We start from the raw sequence: 19053 nt of genomic DNA, 5'->3' as shown, positions 1-19053 counted from the left end.
CCACAAATGTTCCCGGAGTATAGCTCCTGGCCAACATGCTTAATGGTGAGGGATTCTGACAGTTGTAATTCAACATGTTTCATATCCAGAGTAAGTCACAGATGGCTAGATCAAGACCTCTTCCAGAAAGAAATACACTCAGTGCTATTGTGTGTTATTTGCTTAATATATGAATCATCCAAAAATTAAAGGCAACCTTTAAATTATGTGATACTGTATAAAATTGAACACTTAAAAGGAAAAAAAATGGAGCCTGAACATTCCAGACAATTCTCTCCTCCAAATTTTTTTTTTTTAATCTTTGTGTCAGTGTTGACTCTTGGCGACCACCTGGACAAGTCCCTGCAGTTTCATTGGCAAAGTTTTTCAGAAATGATTTGCCATTGCCTCCTTCCTAGGGCTGGGAGGGTGTCACTGGCCCAAGTCACCCAGCTGGCTTTGTGCCTAAGGCAGAACTAGAACTCAGCCTCCTGGTTTCTAGCCTGGTGCCTTAACCACTACACCAAACTTGCTGTAAACTTGGCATTATAATAAGTAGTGTCATTTGAATGGTCATAGACTTTTTCCTTCCATTACAGGTAGTTCCCAGTTTAAGAATGAATTCCGTTACCAAGATCTGTCCTTAAGTCGAATTTGCACGTAAGATGGAACAGTATTATTGTATAAGTAGTATTGTGTAATTAACTTGAACCATGGTGTATTTAACTTGAATTTTGATAGATTAGGCTCTCTTTTTACCTATGGGTCTGTAAACTGGGTGTTCTTAATCCAGGGACTACCTGTATTTGGGCAGTGTGTAGGCATATCTTTTTCTAGCTCATGTTTCCACTCTACAGTTTGAACTATTATTAAAGTACCAACATGATAAACTCCTTTTCCATTCTATCTTACAGATCTGTTTAGTTTTTTCTTCTCCCCAGAAAGAAATGCCCTGCTCCAAAAATGCATTGTTTAGCTTGGTATAAAATCTATAATTAAATCTTAATTAGTGTTTTTCCCCAATTTATCTATTATCTATATGAATTTGATTTCAAAGCTGTTTCTAACTACATTGTGTATTATAAGCACACATAAAAATGCTTTTACAATATATACATACTGATTGTCACAACTGCTAATAATTTTGCAGCAGATGTATATCACAAGTACATGCATGCATTATGCATTAGAATTTCAATTCAATTGTCAATTTTAGTATCTTCCATGCCAGTATTTTGAATATAGCCCTAAAATGGAGGCTAGCACAGCATGTTAACTATATCAGTTCTATCATCTTCCAAGAGACTAATATTCTGTCCTGGTACCTGACAAAGTTAGTAAAACCAGCCTAATAATCTTTTTAAAAAATCAAGCAAAATATCTCTATGGGTGTAGGAAGGGAGAGAAATCCTCTGAGAGGAACATTCCATTTCTGGGTTCCTAACTGAGCCGATAAACAGTCATCCAAAAAAGCCAGCTGTTCTCTTTCATCCATTTGAAGTGCAGCTGGAATAATGCCCACAGAGCTTCCATCAACATACTTTCTTTGAAAGCAGCTTGCTAATTGTCTTTCAAGAGATTTATTCCACATACATCAAAATCACTAACAGGAGCCACTGCCACCCAATGGTCATAGACTGCATAGCTCTGAATTATACAGCTGCATCTGTGTGACAATAACATCACTACAATTACTACACTGATAGGATACTCTGTAATTTGTTAATGCCTGCTAGGAATTTATACCAAAGTAGTTGTGACGGGAACTGCACTAAAAGCACACAGGAAAGTAATTTTCCCTTTCTCTGACTTTAACAAACACTGCCTACCAATTAAAAACAATCCTATTCTAACTAAAATTCTAAATATCTAATTTGATATCTGCATTTATTAGAACATTTTAATCTAAAGATGCTATAATTTATTAATACAAATTTCTAGGCATAGTAGGGTTGTGCAGGCGTTGCAAATTATTTGGAATGACTTCTGACTTCTTATGAGCACAGCATTTCTCTATTATTCATAAAGTAGCCCAATATTTTCAGGATTCCATGTAAGATGTTTTAAGGAACCCACTCATTAAAGTTAATGCAATTCTTAAAGTAGCAGCATTTTTTCCTCAGGCTCATATAGAAGCCTGAAAAAATAGGCTGCTTTAATGAAATTCAGAGAAGTGTTGCACTTGGGCAAGGTCTGCAGTAATTCTTCTGAATAATTATCGAAATTTGCACAGGCCTAATGCTGTAGCATTTTCAAAAAATAAGCTAGCTCATTACAATTATATATTTTAAGAGCTGCATATTATATACTGTGTTGAAGAATGCTGTGAAAAAGATAAAATTTCCACCCATCTACTTAAAATACTGTTTATTTGTGATTTAACATTAATTAGCATTACATCTATAAGCAATTTCCAACAACATTTATATATCTTTTTCCACAGGACACAGTTGGCTGGCTCATTCTTATGCCAAAGCAAGTAAATAGAGGCATTAGCGAAAAAAGGTGCAAATAGTTCACGGTTGCATTTTTAAAAAATATTTATGCACATTGCATTCATTTAGATATAGATTTTAAAGTTATGAAAAGCATAGTTCACAGGTTACTTTTCTACATATGTTGTAATACAACACAAAAATGTAGAACATAAAAAAGTTAAGCAACTTAGAGAGTCCCACTATTTTTTAAGAGAACACACTGATTCCAGTATTTTGAGATATTTAAAATATCATTTCCAGATTCACTTCTGCGCTGCACTGCCACACTTACACAGTCAAAGCTAACCAGCCCTGTAACATGCTATACTCAATTTTTGCATGCCAAATCACATCCCAGCCATACTGAACCATCTATATATGGTAATATATTTCAACTGGCAATCTGGGAGTCACATTAACATTTGAGATGCACTTCTTCTTGTGCCTACTGATGTACAAAGGCCATAGTTCATTTTCATGTTTAGTGTGTATTTACAGATTTGTTTTCTTTTTCTTTTTAACTCAAAGCAAAATAAAACTACCAGCAAAAAGAACAAATGGCAGGATCAGCACTTACAAATCAGCACTAATTTGCTCTAAGATTCATTGAGAAGGCAAAACGTAGATTAAAATGATCCTATTAATATCTATTGTAATTTTAAAATATAAAACAGATGTTCCATCAATTTAATAAAAATACCCCCAATTCATGCCATGTATTTTATGAAAAATAATCCACAAACTACTACTCATTTTTCTTCCACTCCCTTATTCTTTCCATCTCACTTTCCCTTTTCCAGTTTTGTCTCTTTTATTTTCTTATGGTCCTTTCCAGATGATCAGTTTATAGTGCAACATAAATGCAGTTGCATCCAAATCGTTTCCTGGGATCCACATATCCTTGCACTCAAATGGCAATATAGGGTCATGCCAGCAATATAAACTTTTCCCAGCTACTGGGGTTACTGCTTGTTAGAGGGATGTCAGAATGTGACTTCAAGAGTGCCACAAGTACTACACTATCAATGACATTTTGCTGGCCAGTGATATAACTTTTCATCCCCTTGTTTTGCCATCCTGTAGCCTTATCACCTGTACTCTATCTCATACCTTGAGATTTCAACTGAAATTTCTGCAAAAATAATTCAGAAAGGCTAAATGAAACTAGGACACAACTGATCTGGATGATCATATGTTATCAAGATTATTTTTCTTCATTCAATAGCAATATTATGAGAAAAAAATATAAGATTTAGAATTGAATCCAGTAAATTTATATGCTCTTAATGTCTGATGTCAGAAGTTCTGGATTCATGAATCATATTTAAGTATACTCTACACCAAGCATCCTTAAATACATTCTACTGTTAAATGCTTGGTTTACATGCCTATAATACTTTATATTGAATGGTATACAAAAATTTCAACATATAAAATTCTTTTTCTGTTTTGCCATAGTTAAACGAAGTTATCAATGTTAAGTGTATAAAACCCCCTTTATTGAAAAATAAGGGCTTTCTCCCTGCCCCCAACTGATAGAATAAAAAAAGTTTTCAAAAATTCTATCTTACTAAAATGAATTATTTGGCAAAAGTTATTATTGATGAATGCAACCTTTTCAGAGTCTGTAAAATTCCAAATGCAATTCCTTTTACAGTTTCCCCTTCTAAAATTACGTGCCACTATATAATTAAATGACCAAGGTTTGAGATGGTGTGATGAGAGACACCCTTTGAGGCAGGGACAAAACAAATGCCATAATCAAGATCATAATCCAAAAAGCATCACCCAATTATATAATGTGGCAGTAGGTTAAAAACAAACACTATCTGATCATCCAGTAGTGAAATTGCTGAAGATATTTTAATCAACAAAAGTCTTCATGTGTAACTTGCTAGATAGGGGTATCTGAAATTACTGTGGTGTTATATTGAATCAACTGCCAGTGTTAGTTTGTGGTGGAACTACTCAGTACTTAAAACTCTCATAATACTTTTTATTTGTACTAATTAAGAGATGAATTCTTCATTTAATTGATCAAAAAGCCCAGTTTCTATGTAATTGTTTCCAGTTCTGTACTTAGGTTAAGGCCCAGTTTCTTGCATAACCCTACTTGACCATTTTAACAACTGATTAGATGTATGATTAAAGTGTCAGTGAAGCCTCAGGCCTCCACCTTTTCCTTCTTTTTGTTTTTTTTCAGGAAGGATGGAGTACGGAATTTCTTCTTCTTCTTCGATGGTGATTTGGAAGGAGAGCCTTCAGGAGAAAGGGCCTCTTCAATCTTTTCAGAAGTCTTAATTGTAATCTCTATATTCTCTACAGTACTAGTGGTTAATTGGCTGACTCTCTGGGCAAGATCCTCTTCCACATCATGTATATCTTCTTTGCCATTCATAACTACAACTGGGAGCTCCAAAGAGATGAGGTTAGGATCCTGTAGGTAATTGTCATTATTTTCTGGAGGGAAAAAAAAGTGTTATTTTATTCTTTCTTGCACTGATGTTTATATAGAACAGATGGTTGCCCGACCATTCAAAAAAGGGCTAAATACAATTCTGGATTGGGACTTTGAGAAAATTGGAACTTTGTAAAATTGGGTAATCTGGACTTCAGTTCCTTCTTATCCCACCAGTGTTGCATTTCTCCTTTTTCCCTAAAGCTTAACTTGAGAGCAACATTAAATAATATTAAACTTTGGCTGTCTGGAATCAAGGTTTTTAGCCAAGTCCCAGACACAACTAGATGTACAGAATGTACCTCTGACTAGAAGGTACACCCTGCCAAGCAGCTTCATGACCTGTTTGTTACGTTAGATTGGCATTAGTAGCCCAAGTTGTACTACATAATGCAGGGAACAAAATAATAATGTCTTTTTTCACAAATAGAAACTGTACTTAAAGCTAGGACATAAATTAACACAATGCTGAAACTTCCCTTTTAGATGACCTATTCTGAAAGATGAATGAGATTAGACCAAAATGATCTAATAATTCATATGGACAGTGTACCAGATTTCAATTTTATAAAATAAATATTAGCTTTCACATATTTTCTATGACTGATCTCAGGAATTAAAAAATAGATTGTAAGGAAGGATTTACAGGCTCACAATATTGTGCATTGCAAATAGCATTTACACCTTCCAGACTCATAATATTGCACATGACGTTACATTATATACCTTCTAATTTGTCAGGGGCATTTTGTGGGGACTGAGTTTGAGAGTTAATTTGGGAAACAGAGGACCCATCATCTGAGAATAACTCCTGATCAGCATCTGTAGGACAAGAGCCTGAGTTAGTAAAAGCCATGCCAAAATAAGCACAACACAAAAAGATCAGTATGTATTAGCACATACAGAAATGCAAGCAATTTAGCTATATTGACCTGATCATGCAAATGTTATAACACTGAATTAGATTATAAACTCATATTATTACCAACCTATGATTATTAAATGTATACCAAAGATGGATCCAAATAGAAGAAAGTATTCCATGAGAACATACTTTCTTAAGTAACAATACAGTACTGTGATTAAGGTAGTCAAAACAATATATGCAGTGTTAGTGTTGAAAATGCTAGTGAGAGACAACAGTAAATTAGTAATGCCTGTATTATTAAAGAGCCTTATCAGATGCTTTGAATGAAAATGGGTGAAAAAATGCTCAAATACAGGGGATTTTTACCTTTGAATCTTTACGCTTTCAAAAATAAGAAATTGGTAAGTTAGAAGTTTGCTTGCTGTAAGACTGCAGGCAATAGAACATACAGCTATTAGACTGTTTTGCTCAGGAATGATGACTTAAAGATTTACATACTGGTTCAAGAATACCTAACTTTCATTTTGCTAACTGTACTTATGTGCTTTTATATTAGTAATATATAAAAGCAATACAACTGTACAACAAGTATTATTAATTCATGTATCCATTGTTATATATTTCTGTATAATCCTATGGAAGTTGATAAATTATCTAAGTTTATTCCACAGATTTAAGAAAGAGAAAATAGTTTTAAATTTCTCCTAAGATTACTAGAAATATGTTCCAAGAATGTGGGGATGAAGAACAGACAATTAAGAAGGGAAGGCTGGATCAAAGGCAATGTTGATTTTGGTCAAGGCAAATGGAGGAAATTGTAGTATGCTTCCTAACAGCTGGAAAGCATCTAAATGCAAGCATCATCGTAATTTGATGAAGGATGGGAATGAAATGACAGAGGAGTTAGCTGCCAAGAGTTGAGAGAAAATAAACTGTAGGGTAGCCATTTTACCTAGAAATATTTTAGAGGAGGAACAAGGTAAAAGTAAAAAAGGTGGAATCAATTGCTTTAATATATAATTGACAGAAGCAATGATCTGGATAAAAAGTATGAGAAATTCATAAGTTTACTAATGTATTTGACTTCATTATTTTTATATAAGGGACAGATAAAGAAGTTTTCTAAGTTACTGAAGTTTCAGCTAAGGCTATTCTTCCTATTTATTTTTGATTTTTAACTGCATTGATCAAAACTGAATCTAAATTCCTATAAAGTTCATGACTGCACTGATGACAACATAAAGGGCCCCTCTTCCAAATCATGAATAAATATGGAAGGTAAGTCTCCTGAAAAATGTCCATTTGATACCTGTCTGAAGGAACAAATGAGCAGAGTATTCCCACGTGGAAGGAGAAACCCTGGGCCAACAAAGAGGGACATTTATCATTTATATACATAGAGAAATCAAAGGAATATTTGTTAGGAAATGTGACAGTAGGAAGAGTTAAATTGTACAGCCCACAAATTCTTATTCATACATGTCTAGTCCTATTTAATGCAGTACTATGTCTGGAAATAAACTCTTGCCAAAAGACATTTCATGAGATACAAAGTTGGTTCATTTTTCAATATATTACAGGAAATAATGCAAATGTATCTTCTACCAATTTACCATCAAGAGGACATGACAATTTAACATAACATGTTTGAATATGCTGTCTTTCCAACTTCCTGATCTATACTCAAAAATCTTGTGGATATTAGTCTATCAATCTAATTCATTCACTGCTTCTACCCCAAGATAAAATATACCTACATGCCCATGTTCACGTGAGACTCATTCAGAAATGAGGATTTGTTTTAAACACAAATGAATAAAAAGATCTTGGAAAGGTAAAGTTATTGAAGTTGTCATTGATTATTATTTAATTTAATGGCTTTGGTTTAGTAATTCTGAATATATATATTTTTTATTTAAACTAATTCCTTTAAACTTAACCTGCAGATGGAAACTTTGAGTCAAACACTCACCCTCAGTGCCTTGTTGTTTGCGTTCGATTGTCTGCTTGTACTCTTCCAGTTCCTTTTCGGTGAGATGACTGAATGGGTTAGGAGGTGCTGGTGGGGTATGCTCATCTTCTTCAAACTGCATGGGCTGGAAAAAAAAATTAATTTGTTAAAATGTAGAAGCAAATTATATTTACATAATTATTTATTTACTGGGCTTATATCCTACTCTAATCATAATAGACTGAGCAACATGCATACCTGATACAGTATTTAGATTAAAACCATATACATAAAATACCCCCCCACACACACACAACTATTTTCAACTGTTCCTGCTGTGGGGATAAAATCCCACAAAATAAGAATAAAGAATGAAACAGAACAATCGTAACACATTATATCAGTTAATAGGCAGGTTAATTACTGAACATAAGGAAAATATTTTAATCAGCACAGCATGCTAACTTTAAGGCAAAATCTATTTATAACACAAACTTGAAAGCTTGCCCAGATTTTTCTTAAGAAGCCTACACCTTTCTAATAATTATCTACCTTAAGTGACACAGAAATGAATGAAAATGACCATATTAATCAACTGGCTATAAGAAACAGACAGATATAATTATATGACTTGAACTGATGGCAGCTTTTAAGCATCTTCTGTGGTAATGTCTAAGTGAGTTGCACCCAGACAGATAAATAGAAACTAGTCATAAGAACAAACTTAATGTAGTGACCTGAAAGGATGACAACCTTGAATTTAAGATGACCCCCCCTCACTAGCCCCAAGGAACAGATAAATACCCAGCTTCCCCACCATGTTAATTTATGGTTGCAACTCCAGCTGACACAATTCCTGGAGATTTACCACTCCCAGTAAATATCCATGTGTCACACTGGTCTGTGTGTATAAACTGACCAAAAGCCACACTTCAAAAAAGGGCCATGAAAAATTAATTAATAATAACTATTGATTAAAGTAATTGCTGCTCAAATAAGGTACCCCAATTGCAAATAATGAGATCCTCCATTTGAATATATTGGCAATCTCTCTCACACAGAAACATGTAATGCAACTGACTTTTCCCACCTCCTTCTAGCAAAAAAGAAAAAAGAAAAGAAAAAGAAACAGCAGGATGGAGATTGGGAAGGCAAGGCGCTGGCATGAGATGTTAAGAAAAAGGAAGAAAAAGAGGGGAACAAAATTGGATAGCAAAGAGGTTGAGGGAGGGAGGGAGGGAGGGAGGGGAGCCAGCCAGCCAGCCAGCCAGCCAGCCCTGGTTAGGCACTGGAATAAAAGTTAACATTCTCTATCCCTTTTGCTCCTTACAGGACATTATCTTTTCAATCCACAGCTTTTGAGAGAAAAAAACTTATGTTCCTATTGGGTAAATAAAATAAATATAATATTTCTCAAGCCCCTTTTTAAGTATTATAGTACAAAATTAAATGTCATGGATTTAACATAATCTAATAGGATACCTTTATAATGCCCTTCCAGTACTACAGAAAAATGGCATTAAACTTTACTAAACCTTACTCTCCTATATTTGTCATAGTCAAGAAACTCAGAAAAGAGCCCTTTTCTGAAATTAGAAAAATTCAAAGTGAGAAACAATGGTGACTGAAAGTGCAGTAAAGAGATCCAAAGATTGGATTTAGTGAACCAAGGCCTATTTCAATGAAAAAGTAAATGAATAAGTTACAGTTAAATATATAAGTGGGCGGCAAGGTTTGGTTCAGTTTGAGCCAGAACCATATAGTGTAACACCACACCAAACTAGTCAAAAGTTAAAACCAGATTCTAAGCACTTTTTCTGCCATACTTTTAAGAGAATCCAAAATACTATGGAAAAAGGTAGTTTGTAGCTACTTGAAGAGAAATCAGTAGGAATCAATATTTGGGATTCTATCATGTAAAATGCAGATTTACTTTATTGGCAGTTTTATTGGATATCCTTATATTTGTCTAAAAACCAGGATTAAATTTGTCAGATAGAGATTCAACAGTAAGGATGGAGGGACATATCTCTGCATGATACCGCCTGTCAAAAAAATGACATTAAGTAAATGCAGCACGTTATGATTTTTTTAAAAAAATGTCTGAAACCTATTTTTAACAACTGGCAAAAATGTAAATGCACAATCCTGTTTTTGATTAAGTCACACTGGCATAAATCAGGAGTGTAAGCCCCCAAGATCCTTATTTTGTGCCCCCCCTCAACTTCCTGGGTATTAAGCAACCCATTTCCTGTTGATTTTTGCTAGGATCTCAAAGAAATAAGTATTATATTTCTAGATATGCTTAGCACATCTTAAACTGCAAAAAATAAATAAAATACAGGAAGTTCTACAAATAAAATACATAAAATGTTTGCTCCTATGTCAATATCATCCTGTTGTCTGCTATAAAAGTAATAAAAGAAAATAAAGGCCTGGCTGCAGAAGGATTGCCCCCATCCTAGAAAGTTGTTTTGGAGAACAAATGTATGGTTCTCCAAAACAACTTTAATATGTGTAGGTTAACACTACTTATTCTGTAGAGGAATTGCATGATTGGTATGTATATATTCGTACTCTTAATTTATTTAAAGTATTTGCACTCTAGTTCTATTTTTATTGCAAAACAAAAGACACAGCCTTATGTAGCTGTCTGGTATTTTAATTACTGAACACAATTAAACAACTTATTTTTAAGACCCAACAATGGATATACACTTACAGCACTTGGCTTTTTATCCACTACAATTCCAGCAAGCAACTGAGATTGTGGACCTGCAGTCTTTAAGTCGTATCGATTTTGCTCTCGAATCTGGAGATTAAAAAAAAGTTTTTAAAGTACTTAGTGCCAATAGGAGGTTTTCTGCATTCATAATAAATTACTTTATTAATTTGATATCATGAGGCTTTCTTTCTATTTAAATTCCTGAACGAATAATGAAAAAATTGACATTTCTGAGGTAATTTTAGAGCTTCCATATAAACATGCTGATGAATTATCACTCCTGCGTTTCTTCTGCCCCAGAGTTTCTGCCCATCGTTAAGTTCATACTTTCAGTTTGACCCAACTTCAGCCTCAACTGCTTGCACTGCTGTAAGCAGTCATTAACTGTCCCCCTTTGAGAACTGCAAAACTGCCTTCTGTTGGCAACAGAGTGTTGGTGAATCTGGACAAAACATTTAAAGCACAGCAGTACTCTGTTGCAATTAACTGCTCTGGCTGTGTAGCTCTAAAACAGCCAATGATACCACAAAAAGTAACGGACACGGAGTTTATTTGCCCAAGAAACCTGCGTATCTAAAACTGATAAGATTCTAGGTTAATATCTGGGTGATATCCCTTCTAAGTATGAAAGCAACTTCTTCTAAACCCAGTCAATAATCTCAGGATAGTGGTATAGTCCTTTTATTACTACCAGATGTGGAACAAAACATTCTCAGACTCTCTGCGTGAAACATCATGTATCTGGCAGAACAATCAAGGGTGGAGCTTGAATTTGATGGAAATCAAATAAAGCATTAGAAAAAGCAGCCAGCAATTTGGGCTTACAAAAATTCCTTTATAATTATTGCTCATTGCCACTCTAAAGTATAGCGAAGCAAAAAAACAGGAATGTGCTACCATGACAGATTTCTTCTTGTGCAAACTACTTGGCTTTTCTTTGAAAACTAAAGAGAAGGAAACTCAAAAACAGCATACTGTTAAATCAGAGCCTAAGGAAGTAACACTGCAACACTTCTATATTTTTTGAAACATATAAGTTTAAAGCAAAAGGGGGTCCCAGAACAGTAATATGGAGTATTCCACTGCCTTCCAAGGCTACCTTTGAAGCACCAGAAAAACTCAATAGTACACAAGTCTCTGTAGTGACTGTTATTAAAAAGTAAATTAGTACATGTAGTTCTTGCTTAACAACGATTCGTTCAGAGACTGTTTGAAATTATGACAGAGCTGAAAAAAATGTACTTACAACCCGTGGCCAAAGATACAGCTGTTGCAGCACCCCCAGGTCAGGTGATCCAAAGTCGGGTGCTTGGCAGCCTGCCTGCACTTATGACCACAGGGGTGCTCTAACTCCCTCCACCCATCTATCTCCCCCCATCTATCCCCTTTTGGCTGCCCTGCACAGCGGCACTCATTGGCAGCAGCGCCGGGGCTGGGGCTGACATACAGGCCCAAGGCCTTCAGCAATCTCAGCCAGCTGCCACTGCCACCAGGCCTCAACTTCAGCCCCAGTGCTGCCGCTGCCACTAGAAATGCTGCCTCAAGCCTCATACTGCTGGCCTTCACCACCTCAGACTGTTCCCCAAGCTATGCCTCTTGTTCCTTCCCTAAAGCTGTCGTCCTGTCATCCCATTCCTTCTCGAAGCTGCGTGTCCCATTACCTGGGACTCTGCCCACTTAATGATCCGTGATTCTCACTTAACAATGGCAGCTGGAAGTGTTGGGATTGCAGTCACTAAGTGAAATGGATGTGATAATTCTCTTAATGACTGCATGAGCTAAATTCTGGTCCCAATTGTGGCCATTAAACAAGAACTACTTGTAATATGGTCATGAAACAAGCCGTACCTTATTCCTCTTTTCCAATACATCACTTGGATTTGTATTCAGAGGAACAAACTGATTTGGATCTTCAATTTTTATTGGAGTTCCTCCACTAATCTTAGATGAATCTTCAGCTTTTATCCACTTGGAAAAGAGGGGGAAAAAAAAGAAGATTTAAGAAATTAGGAAAAGGAAATGAGTGCAGCTTAATGATTGGAGAAGGCATGGAAATTTTTGCAGCAATGAACTTTTTATTTAAATATGCAAAAAACAACACCTAAATGGTTTGAGTGACAAAATTACAGTATCTTCTCAATAAGCAATTTCTTAAGAATATTAAGTGTTATGGTCCCTAGTTTGAATAGATTTTTGTAGTTTTAATCATCTGTAAAATATTTAACCTAGAATATTAAAATAATAAGGATGCCTTCTGTAATAAGTAAGCAGGAACAGTAAATAATTAAGTAGTTAAGTAAACAGTAAGAAAGAAAAGAATATGTAAAGTGAACAGGGGTGTATGGGGTGTCCAGGGAGGGGTAGCACCTCTGGTGGAGAGGCCTGTCGTGCCCTTTCTAGGGCTGTTCATTCACCTTTGGTCCCCACCTGGTGCTCAGCTCTCACCTGTGGCTCCAAGTAGCTGTAACACGTGCAGTGGCCACACCCCATCTCAGCAGACGGGCCAAACCATTTAAGGGTAGCCAACAGGTCTTCAACTCTTGGTGAGATAGGGGATTTATCTATCCTAGCATGTTAATGTTAGGATTTTTTCATGGGAAGAAAGTCATCTCACTATCTTCAAAACATATTGTTGTGACTAGAAAAATCGTGTGACTTAGTTCAGCCTTGTTGGTTTGCACGTATACTGCTATTTACTGCCACCTATTGGCGTCTGTATGCTAGTTACTCAAGGGGTGGCAGTAAAACGGGAGGATTACATGCCCAGCTGCTCAGTAGAATTTTAGCCATCATGTAATCAGTTTTTATGGGTTATGTAGTAGTAACTAATAACCAAGTAGTGTACCTCTTCTCTGGAGAGTTTTTTGGCTAGAGACTTTGTTAAACTTGTGTAGTAGATAAGTCTTGGATGCCACATATATATGAGAAGAAGTGATTTTACTCTGTTTTGTATTAAACTTGTATTTTATGGAGTTTTGCATTTTTATCAATAAACAACCAGATATTTTATACTTTCTGGCTGGATTTTCTTTGGAGAACAAGATAAGAACATTGCATTGTTTAAATCTCTCTAATGCTTGTGTGTATTTTTTGGCCATTTCCTGGGAGTATTGCTGCACTCTGCATAACAGTTAAGTCTGGCCCTGGCAGATTGAGCGGATGAGACTGATCAACAGTCCAACCGTCCAGAAGGCAGGCCCAGCAGGTGTTATAGAGCACTAAGAGCACAACAAGGCACTTAGATGTCCAGGTAATTCACTGCAGCAGGAGAGGTCTTCAGCCGTAAGAGTTTTCTGTGCCACTGGATAAAAGTCTCTTAAGCTCAGAGAGAGGGACTGCCTCTGTGCAATGGCTGTTCCATTTAAAACTCTATCACATCCAAGTTTCTGTTGTGCAATTCATCTTCATTTACAACTCATCTGCAAATCAACTCAGTCCAAACCTAATTCGTTGAGCCCTGCGGTGATGAGGAAGTGGTGAAGCAACAGATGGAGATGACCACTGGCAGTTGTAGTCACAAACCTGCATGTGGGCAGCCCTAGTACCAGTAGTTATTCATCTCAGTACCCAGGGCAGCAGCGATATCTGGCAGCATCCAGGGCAACTGGACAGCCCTTCTAGGATAGCACTGTCCACCCTCGCATGAGGGTGGGGGTTAGAAAAGGTACCCTAAACATTACCAACCCCATCTGGCTAGCTAACCACAGCTGGCAGATCATCTCCTTGGCTGCTGAGCATTAAAAAAAAAAAAAAAAAGAATAAAAGAAAATTCATTTTCAGAGCCTGAAATTGCTGGATAGAGATAAGGTGTCGAGACCTGAAAAACGAACAGCACTCATAGCAGCCAAACTTCGCTGTTATAGCATTGACATTGCTGCACTCAGCGAGGCCAGGCTGGCAGATAAAGATTCATTACAGGAAGCAGTGAGTGGATATACAGTCTTTTGGAAAGGGAAACCACAGATTGACAACAGGACTCATGGAGTAGGTTATGCAATCAAAACTGCTCTGCTGAAGAACACCTCTACTCACTGGAATAAATGAACGCATTATAAAGTTCCACTTTCCTCTCAGCAAGTCCCAATATATCACCATTGTCAACGCTTATGCATCAACTCTCATGAATCCAAATGAAGACAAGGAAGGTTTCTATGAGGACCTGGATAGATTATTTGAACAAACCCCGCAACTTCAATGCTAGGGTGAGGACAGACAGTGACAACTGGGATGGAGTCCTTGGGAGACATGGGGTGAGAAAACTAAATAGCAATGGCCTGCTGCTTCTGAACAAATGTGCCGAGCACAACCTGTGCTTCACTAATACGATGTTCAGATTTGCAAATGAGTACAAAACTACTTGGATGCATCCCAGGTCCAAACACTGGCATTTACTTGACTATGTCATAGTATGTCAGCATGACCTTAAAGATGTCACCATCACCTGCGCCGTGCAAGGTCCTGAGTGCTGGACAGACCATAGGCTGGTCCAGTCTGTCCCTTTATATCATAAGCAACCAAGGACTGTCAGAAAGTCATCCAACATCGGCAGACTGCAAGACCCAGGCCAAGTCCAATGTTTCCGGGATATACTTAATGAAAAACTCTCCAGCAATTCACCACTTGTATGAACCTGTTCTGAAAAGTGGACACAGTTTAAATATATTATCATGCAGACTGCAACAATGTACTCAGACTGAAAACCCAGGTGCATCAAAACTGGTTTGATGAAAATCCCAAGAGCATTTCAGCAGCCCTCTAGGCCAAGAACAAGACCTATGCAGACTGACAGAATAACCCATCATCTGCCTCAAAGAAGACATGTTTAAGTACCTTCAGTCCAAGCAGGATGAGTGGTGACAAAGAAAAGCTGAGCAGGTGGAATGCTATGCAGACATGAGTTCTTCAGCGCCATAAAGTCAGTTTATGGTCCTTCTAAACCAGGATGCTCCCCCCTGCTGTTATCCGATGGATTGAGCCTGATCAAAGAACAGGAAGGACTGAAAAACCACTGGGGTGAACACTTTTCCTACTAAATAAGCCGTCCACAGTTGATTGTGATTCCTCAGCTGCCAGTCTTGGATGCCCTAGACTTGCCTCCCTCTACTGATGAGATCAAGAAAATGATCTCGGAGATGAACTCAGACAAAGCAACAGGACAGGATGGCATTCCTGCTAAGATCTACAAAGCACTAGACCCAAACACCTTACAAGCACTCCAAGACATCTTAGAAGACATTTGGTCCACAAAGAAGATGTCTGACAACTTCTGCAATGCCCTCATTGTAGCCCTCTACAAAAATAAGGGAAGCAAATCAGACTGTGGAAGCTACAGGGGTATCTCATTGCTGTCCACTGCAGGCAAGATCTTTGCCCACATTCTCCTGAACAGACTTGTCACTGTCTCAGAAAAGAGCCTCCCAGAGGTGCAGTGTCTCGGCCAGAACAGACTACAGCAGGCATGATATTTGCCATGAGGCAAGTCCAGGAGAAGTGCATCAAGCAGAACAAGCCTCTTTACTCTGTCTTCATTGACCTGACAAAGGCATTTGACACTGTAAACAGGAAGGCTCTCTGGATCGTCCTGAAACATTATGGATGCCTGAGGAAAGTTGTGTTGATTCAGCTACTCCATGATGGAATGACAGGACAGGTTCTTTACAATGGTGATACATCAGCTGCAAATCTGTTCTTTGCTTGCATGTTGACATGTGCTGTCCAGGGTCTTAAGGAGGAAGTGTACATCAGGTACCGATTGGACAGATCTCTCTTTGACTTTTGCCACTTGAACACATGGACCAAGTGCCTCCATATACTCACCTTCTTTGCTGATGACTGTGAACTCCTAGCACACAAGACAGCGATCTACAGTTGATGCTGAACAAATTCTCAGATGCCGCTATGCTCTTTAACCTGATTATCAGCCTGAACGAGACTGAAATACTTTACCAGCCTGTGCCAAATACCATAGAACCCCATAGAACCAAAAATTGCTGTTGATGATACCAGCTGACAAATGTAAACAACTTCAAATACTTGGGAACCATCATCTCAAGCAATGGGTCTTTGGACAAAGAAATTGACTCCAGGATCAGCAAGGCCAGCGAGGCACGGGGGGGCCATGTACTAGAGTGCACAACCAACACAACATCTGTATCTCCATATAGCTGAAAATCTGCAGAGTTGTGATTATCCCTTCTCTCCCATATAGATATGAGTCCTGGATTCTCTACTGAAAGCACATGAAACAACTGGAGAATTTTCACATGCACACTCTCTGCTCCATTCTTGGCATTCATTGGCAAGATCGTGTCTCCAATCTGGAGGTCTTGGATTGTGCAGGATCCACCAGCATCGAGTCCCTGATTATCAGATCCCAGATGCAGTGGGTGGGACATGTCATCAGAATGGATGACCGCTGTATGCCTCGCCAGTTGCTCTATAGTGTACTGGAGTCTGGAAAGAGACCTTGAGTTTAACCACGCAAGTGCTACAAAGATGCTGTGAAAGAAACCCTATGCCACTATGACATCCAGCCAAGGGAACTAAAAGCTGGCTGCTGACAGAATCCACTGGAGAGCCCTGTGCTATGACGCCTCCACCGGCTTTGAAGACCCATTCCGCCAAAAACTGATCGAAAACTGTGAGTGGCGTCACAGAGTAATACCCACAGTTACTACAACAGTGGACTTCCAGCACCCCCATTGTGCTAGACTCTGTACTTCCGGACTGGGACTGCAGAGCCACATCCGTCTCTACAGATAAAATGCACATCAGTGTGTCTTCTTTGAACCTGAAGGACTACCATATATAAAGCAGGAACAGTGCTATTCTGAGAGACTAAAATCTATATTTACTAATTCATTCTTTAGATAATGCTCTTCTTATTTTGTTTTTTCCTTAAAGCAGTACTTTATTAAGCTACTTAATTAAAAAATTCAAAAATGAACCATGGGTAAATTGTTAAACCACCACCAGGTGGAGCTAATCATTTGCTTACATTTCATTACGATTGATTAGCATAAAGCTTATTTTTATCTATGTTCTCTGTATAATATTGAAAAAGTACAGTACCAGAATAGTAGGGGCAAAAATAGTCTTTGTACCACAATACTTTGTAGAAAAGATTTCTGCATAAACAACCAAATATTTGTTTATTCCTGACCAAGGGCAATCACTTAATTCAGTGGTATTTACAGATACAGTGGTTTACATGAAACTCTTTCTTACACATATCCCCCAATTGTTTTGTATAATTGTTTTTGTCCTGAGCAGATTTATAGTTCATTATATGTCAGCAGTTCTCAAAAAAGGCAAGCTAACAAACACAAGAAACTGCTGGTCTCTCATAGTTCAAAACAGTCCAGCTAACTGGCAGCGCCTAGTTGATGCTGGATGATCTCAAAATGTTAAGCAGGGTCAGACATGGTTAGTATTTAGAGGAAAGACCTTCAGGACATAAAGGGGCTGTAATCTAGAAGGCAATGGCAAACCTCTTTTGTACTGTTGCTAAGAAAATGATATGGAAATGTCTATTAAGTCACCAGGAGTCATGATTGACTCAAAGGAAACTTGACCTATTTTTTTCATCTTAGAAGCTTAGAATAATCTTTATTGCTCAGGAGTACTCCGTACTCAGTTAGGAATCTACCTGGAAACATCAGGATTAAATGGGGCGAGAGATTTAACATGTAATATGAATCTAACGAATCTATCAATAGAAGCACACATGGGGCTAAACCTGACTGATTCTATTATGCAACGAGTGTAATTGATATAATATGTATGAACTAGGGTTTTTTTGAAGGAGTTAGGATTCTCTGACAACAAAATGAACAGCACATTTATGGTGCTATAAAGGGACAGTCTGGAAAGACTTAATAGCTGAGAATGGTGAAAAAGTAGTAACAAACAGGAAAGGATAGAGATAGCTTTGCAAAGAAGGAAATGCTTGAGACAAGAATTCTGCTTACATGGATGGAAACATTATAAAGAAATCTTAACAATTTGCACATATTATTCCAGTAGGAATCAATGAGCTGTTTAATGTTTTTGTACAGAATGCTGGAATACTATATAATCCAGGATAGTATTCCATGTTTCTTGTTTCTCTAAATGGTCTAGTTCGACTCTTAGTGACCACATAGATAGATTCTCCATGATACCTTCTCCTATAAACACACATTTTAAAACTATTCCCATTCTTTGGACAAGTGCTACTTACTGTCGTTTTAGTCCTGGGGCTTGTTTCTCCATTCCGGGATTCTTCAGGAACATCCACTTTCAAATATGTATTCGGAGAGTTTAGCCACCTTGTCTTCTCCCGCTGTTGTTTTTGTGCTAGGAATTTAAGGGGGGAAATTGGGACTGAATCATCATCAAAGGAAAACGCTGTCACAGTAGCTGGGATTTCAACATCACTCTTGTGCCGGGGTTTCTCCCTCACTAGGGGCTGCCGATAAGCATAGCCTGTTCTGTAACCCTGTGAGAAGAAAACACTGTTGTAAAATTGTAGGAAAACACTCTGCCAGCCCTTTGAGGTTGTCCAAACACCAATCATGAGTACTAACACTATGTTTATTGTAAGATTACAGTAAT

General features: G+C 37.6%; 1 protein-coding gene across 5 annotated transcripts in view; it reads right to left on the bottom strand.

Annotated features, from left to right (window-relative positions):
• Window positions 1–2329: 2329 nt before the first annotated feature.
• ADD3 (adducin 3) overlaps window positions 2330–19053 on the bottom strand; it is a 112473-nt gene continuing 95749 nt past the window's right edge. For 4 of the 5 annotated variants that reach the window (XM_088132491.1, XM_088132490.1, XM_088132495.1 and 1 more), the window contains 6 exons: window positions 18680–18937; window positions 12307–12426; window positions 10456–10545; window positions 7755–7878; window positions 5641–5736; window positions 2330–4916 (listed from right to left, as the gene is read on the bottom strand). In XM_088132491.1, the coding sequence (XP_087988617.1) occupies window positions 4621–4916; window positions 5641–5736; window positions 7755–7878; window positions 10456–10545; window positions 12307–12426; window positions 18680–18937 (984 nt within the window). In that variant the 3' untranslated portion in view covers window positions 2330–4620. The remainder of the gene's footprint in view (window positions 4917–5640; window positions 5737–7754; window positions 7879–10455; window positions 10546–12306; window positions 12427–18679; window positions 18938–19053) is intronic. The other variant, XM_088132493.1, reaches the window with a different exon arrangement.

This window comes from Python bivittatus, unplaced genomic scaffold (assembly GCF_059951505.1).
Source record: "Python bivittatus isolate LINGU-HERP-01145 unplaced genomic scaffold, Pbiv_v1 ctg000980_np1212, whole genome shotgun sequence".
NCBI classification, from domain to species: Eukaryota; Metazoa; Chordata; class Lepidosauria; order Squamata; family Pythonidae; genus Python; species Python bivittatus.
The sequence above is the reverse complement of the archived record's forward strand: the minus strand, read 5'-3'. Positions and strand labels throughout refer to the sequence as shown.